Raw genomic sequence first — 5,868 nt, 5'->3', positions numbered from 1 at the left:
TAATGTTCTCAAAACGTTATTTTCTGAAACATTTTAGTTGGTTCATCTAACTTTTTTTTTTAAAATGTTACTTCTTGTTTCAGAACGTTCAGAGAACATTCGAAAGTAACGTTTCCGTATGCAAACTGATAAATGGAATGTTTCCTTTAATGTTCGTATAACCAAGAAAGCTGGTTTTAAATCATTTTAAAGAACAGGATGTTTTTGAACTTCATTATTTTTGTGGGCTGGCATACAGCTGGTCTCACAGCAGTGGAGTGAATGTTAGATGAGGACTGACTCATGAGTCATGACTGATGATTTCTAATATGTTTTCTGTATTATTTGTGGTTTCCAGCATCAGTGTTTGAGCAGGGAGAGCGCATGCGCGTGTTCAGCTCGAGATTCTTCAGCATCTGGAGAAAACATGCGAGCATTGAGATGCGTGACCGTCCTGAGAGGACACGCCGCACAGCCGTGACCCGGTCCGGTTCGGAGGATGTCCGGGAGAGCGGCGGCGGACGGAGGCGTCAATAAAGTTCAAGTCAAGCGACAGATCAGGTGCATCGTGGAGGATCTCGAGAACATCGTAGGAGACCTGAAGGATGTGGCGAAGGAACTCAAAGAGGTGCGTGAGACTGGCGTGACGATGATGATGATGATGATGATGATGAAGATGAGGTCTGATGCGCTCATCTGATGTTCATGTCAGGCCTCGTGTAAACATGTACTGTCTCTGATGCTCGACATCATCATTCGAGTGAGTCAGAATCAAAGATTCGACTCTTTTCTGACGCGCGTGTTTGATGTCTGCTGCTCGTGTGATTGACAGCTGTCACTCATTCATTCAGAGTACACTGGGTCTGTCAGATATGAACTAATAAAAGAAATCAGACGTCACAATAAAGCAGCAATATTCTTCTGTTGTATATTAAACGTTTGCGCTCTGAAACAAGTGATTTCTACAGTAGATGAGTCAGGAGGCGTTTTAGGATGATCACAGATATTGTTTCAAAGCAGCTTTACAGAAAACCATGATGTTAATGTTTATAATAACTTAATGTCTTCATGCCTTATACTAGTCGCATTTATCAGATTACAACTGTGCGATAATATAGTTACATTATGCGACGATATAAACAATCACGCAGTCAATATATCACTTTAGGAGAGAGAAACTGACAGAAATATGTTCTAAGAACGTTTGGCTTCAACGACGTTATTTCTGAATGTTCCCTGATAGCACACGTGCATCTCAGAGACGTCTGTTTGACGTCGCATTTACATCTGCAAGACGTCTATAGGACGTTTCCTATCAGATGTCAAATAGACGTTTACAAGATGTCTTTAAGATGTTCATGATTTAGAGTGAATGTAAAACTGATGTCTGAAAGACGTCTATCACAGCAGATGCTTTCCAGATGAAGTGATCTTTAACAGACATCTTGCAGACGTACGTGTGCTATCTATCCGGGAAAGGAACATTCCATTTGATCATTTTGCAAACGTTACTTTCGAATGTTCTCAGAATGTTCTAAATGTTGCTACTTGTTTCAGAACAGTCAAAAGTTATTAATTAGGATTGAGTCTTCATAAGTGTACAGTATCTGTTCATGATGCTGCTGCAGTATTTATGGAAACATGTACAGATGAATTCTGTGTAAATTTATTATGGAGTTGCTCATTTTCTGTTCTGTAAGTCAGTTTGGATCAATTGAATCCACATGCAGCTTTGTGTTCTTTATGATGAACATCAGAGGTCATTCATGACTTATGCCTGATCATTCAGATATTGATTTGATATTGCAGTTACATAACGACTCGTGTCTCTCCAGCACCTCGTCTCACGCTTGACTCTCGCTGCGGTTCTCAGGTGGTTGAGGAGATCGACTGCCTGACGTCTGATCTCCGTCTGGAGGAGGATCTGACGGAGAGCTCTAAGACGGACACGCTCAACAGCAGCTCCAGCAGCACCACCACGGCCTCCAGCGTCAAGATCTACCCCGAGGAGACGCTCTTCAGACCTCCAGCCGTCCTCACCGTCCTGAAGAGACCCGCTCCGTCCAGAGCCGAGGAGATCACAGCCAACGGAGCGCCGGGCACAGACTCTCTGTGTCGTGCCACGAAAAGCCTGTCTGAGAAAGACCACGCGAGCCGCTGTCCTCAGACCTCGAGGGAGCGCGTGCGCTTCAGTGAGAAGGTGCAGTATCACGGCTACTGCTCGGACTGTGACCCGCGGTACGACATGAACAGCACGGATCTGCACTTACACGCCAAACCCAGCCCCGTCCATCAGTGCTCCAATCCAGCGCACGCTTTCCCCTCGCAGAAACCACAGAAGACCATTTTACGCAAGTCCACCAGCACCACCGTTTGACGCAGACCGAGGCTAAACGAACTTGTATTTTTGTTTGGAGAGACGCTGTGAGAAAGACAGAAGCGGAGGTGTTGAACGGTAAGAGCAGCAGCCGTTTATCAGGCCTTTCCTTCATCATTAAAAGGAATATGTGTTCATCAGAGATCAGGATGAGTTTGTTTCTTCATCAGGTTTGTAGAAATGTAGCATTGCATCAGTGTCTCAGCAATGGATGCTCTGCAGTGAATGGGTGCCGTCAGAATGAAAGCTGATAAAAACATCACAATAATCCACAAGTAATCCACAGCACTCCAGTCCATCAGTTAACATCTGGAGAAGACAAAAGCTGAAACACATCCAGCATTAAGACATTTTTAACTCAAATACATTGAGTTCATAATCCATAATAACTCTTCCTCCAGTGAAAAAGTGCATCTCGTCTCTCACATCAAAATCCAGCCACATATTTGTTTAAGAGCTGTTTCGGTCAAATAGTGTCAATTATCTGCACCTCAGCATTGTAATACATTATAAAACAGTGTGCAATAATAACTTATTGAGTGTAAATTTAAATTTTAATTCAAATTACTAAATGGATGCCACCTTATTAGGACAAAAGCACTCCCTACACCTAACCCTACCCGATAGTTTATTTTAAACTTTTTTATTATTTCCTTCATTTTTATTAAAAATAAATACTTTTCTGATGTGATTTGAAATTTGAAAAGGGAGGAAAAAAGTTCGCCAAAAAAGGCAGATTCGAACCCGGGTCGATCGCGTCAAAAGAAGTGCGACACACGCTTTATCATCTACGCCACTGAATCTGACGATTAATGACCGTCTTTTGTAACGTAACGATCCCAATCACACGTTGGGGGGTGGAGTTAGTGTAAATAGCCTCTGCCAACAAGACGGGCTATTTGCACTTAAAGTGTTAGTTCACCCAAAAATGAAAATTAGGCTGTGTTTTACTCACCCCCGAGGCATCCTAGGTGTATATGACTTTCTTCTTTCAGACACTTTTTTTTATGGAAAGGTGCTTTTTATTTAACTTCTTTTGGACTGAAGCACTGCAACACCCGCTGAGTACAACGATAGAGTTTGAAAGATCAAAAACAATTTTTAATATAACTCCGACTGGATTCGTCTGAAAGAAGAAAGTCATATACACCTAGGATGCCTCGTGAGTGAGTAAAACACAGCCTAATTTTCATTTTTGGGTGAACTAACCCTTTAAGCCGCCGTTCCACTGCACACGACTGTCGCATTTCTCCCCCTAGTGGCAGTCGCACAGTACTTTCAAACTGGTAAAATGAATATAATTAATGAATGAATGCATCATCACAAATCAAATGACCCCCCCAAAATAAAAACAGTAGGTTTTATGGGGCTAATCAACGTAAATAATGATTTAATAGTTATGAAATAATTATTTCTGCCATAATTATTCTAAAGCACTATTTCACAGAAATAGTGTTTAAAGAATAATGTTAAAGTGTACAAAATATTGGTAATTCTGACCTTGCGCCGATAGTTTTGATTAGAATACATCACATCCGGTCGGGCGGTCGCAAACGGTCTAGCCTATAAAAACATGGACGCAGTGTCCGTGACGTCACCCGTAGGTTTCTGAAGAGCGTTTTTCAAGCCTTAAAGAAATTAATTACTTTAAATAAAAAGCATTTAATTAAATAAAATATACATTTTATTTCAGCTCGTTTCCAAGGCAACACAATAAAAAAACAAAATAAAAATTAATTATTTGAAATAAAAAACATTTAATTAAATAAAATATACATTTTATTTCAGCTAGTTTCCAAAGCAACACAATAAAAAAACATAAATAAAACAAAAAAAAATTAATTGCTTTAAATCTAAAACATTTCCTGAAATAAAATATACATTCCATTTTTCAGCTAGTTTCCAAGGCAACATCCCTCATATTTGTAAATAACTAAAACTTAATAAATAAAAAAAACTATATATACATATAAAAAAAAATACAAATAAAAAGCAACAAAATTATTAAAATTTTAACAAAAAAAACAAAACAAAAAAAATGACAGTAGATTCTAATTCAAAACATTACGATGAGCAGACCTCAGGAAAGACATCAGCGTCTGTAAACACGAGACGCTGTTATGAAACACAGTTTGCGTGTGTTTTCAGAGATGCTCATCTGCAGATCTGTAGGAGGACAGAAATCAATATTCTCATGAGCGTCTCCTACACAGCAGCATCTCATTCACATCCACAGCGTCTCTCTCGTTTCCCCGCAGGTCTCTCAACCTCCCATCATCTTCACCTCCTCACGTGAGCTTCAGCCAGTGCTCGCGGTTCCTGACGGAAAGACCCAGAGAAGCACGGGATCCTGATGGAAATCACATCGGTGTTCTTCACAGCGAGCGAGCTCCGGACGATCCCAGAGCGTTTGATAACGTCACCCTTCAAAGAAGAGAAAACCAAAAACTACTACTAATCCTCCACAACAGAGTAATGCAGACCACGACTCCAGTCCAACGCTGCCAGAGAGGCAGACGTTTCTAAAGACCTTCTGTGTTTTTGTAAAGAAAGCCTTCAAATACAAGAAGCATATTTTTGATATTTTCTAAGATGATTTTAAAGATGTCACACAGTATATGACGGAAAATGTATTTATGTACTGATTAAAAACATGAAGTCATCTGCATCTGAACATGTCTTTATTAAATCACAGATGAGAGTGAATGATGGAGCCGGACACAAGAAGGCGACCTGCGCGCATTAGTAGAGTTTAACCTGACCTCAGTCAACCATCACTAGTACTAGTGCTAAAAAGCCTTAAAGCTGAGTGTGTGATGAATGAGAGAAAACAGCTGTGAAAATCCTACAGACGGACACTGAAGAGTCACTGGTGTGAGTTTTGCACAAACACGCCTCACATCATCTTCATAATGTGTGTAAATGTGTTTCTCGTGACAGGTGGAGGCGGCAGAGACTCATGGGAAGTCTAAATAATTAACCTAATATTTAGTCAACCATCATTTAAAGTCGTGCTTCTCAACATTTGACTTAAAGCCCACTCATCATACACAGCAATATTTCATGGCATCCTGACTTTTCTAGTCTTGTGTGTCGGGGAAAGCTACTTTTAAAAGTAATGCGTTACAATGTTGCGTTACTCCATGAAAAAGTAACTTAATTGTGTTACTTTTTATGGAAAGTAACGCATTTTTTTACTTTTTGTGCACCTGGGCTGGACTTGCTGATTTGTTTTTAATTTTTAAAAAAAGCCAAATGTTATTTTGGCAACTTTAAAGGTAACTTTAAAGGTCCTTTCACGAGAAAACTAAGGAACTGGAGTTAATTATTTGAAAAAGTTGCTCAGATATTTTCTTGTAAATTTAAAAGTAATGTGTTACTTTACTAGTTACTTAAAAATCACATTACTTGTAATGCGTTACCCACAACATTGTGTGTGTATATATATATATATATAGTTTCTGAACTAGTAAAATAACTAGTAATATGTGTATTTGTTTTAAAGGAGACAT

At 39.6% G+C, this 5,868-nt stretch overlaps 1 protein-coding gene across 1 annotated transcript; it reads left to right on the top strand.

Annotated features, from left to right (window-relative positions):
• The first annotated feature begins 371 nt into the window (after nucleotides 1-371).
• prr16 (proline rich 16) lies at nucleotides 372-4,882 on the top strand. Its single transcript, XM_016535745.1, has 3 exons — nucleotides 372-607; nucleotides 1,853-2,434; nucleotides 4,615-4,882. The coding sequence occupies exons 1-2, from the start codon at nucleotides 479-481 to the stop codon at nucleotides 2,354-2,356; spliced, it is 633 nt and encodes a 210-aa protein (XP_016391231.1). The 5' UTR covers nucleotides 372-478; the 3' UTR covers nucleotides 2,357-2,434; nucleotides 4,615-4,882.
• The last annotated feature ends 986 nt before the right edge of the window (nucleotides 4,883-5,868 follow it).

Source organism: Sinocyclocheilus rhinocerous, unplaced genomic scaffold (assembly GCF_001515625.1).
Source record: "Sinocyclocheilus rhinocerous isolate Xijiao unplaced genomic scaffold, SAMN03320098_v1.1 scaffold2531, whole genome shotgun sequence".
NCBI lineage: Eukaryota > Metazoa > Chordata > Actinopteri > Cypriniformes > Cyprinidae > Sinocyclocheilus > Sinocyclocheilus rhinocerous.
The sequence above is the reverse complement of the archived record's forward strand: the minus strand, read 5'-3'. Positions and strand labels throughout refer to the sequence as shown.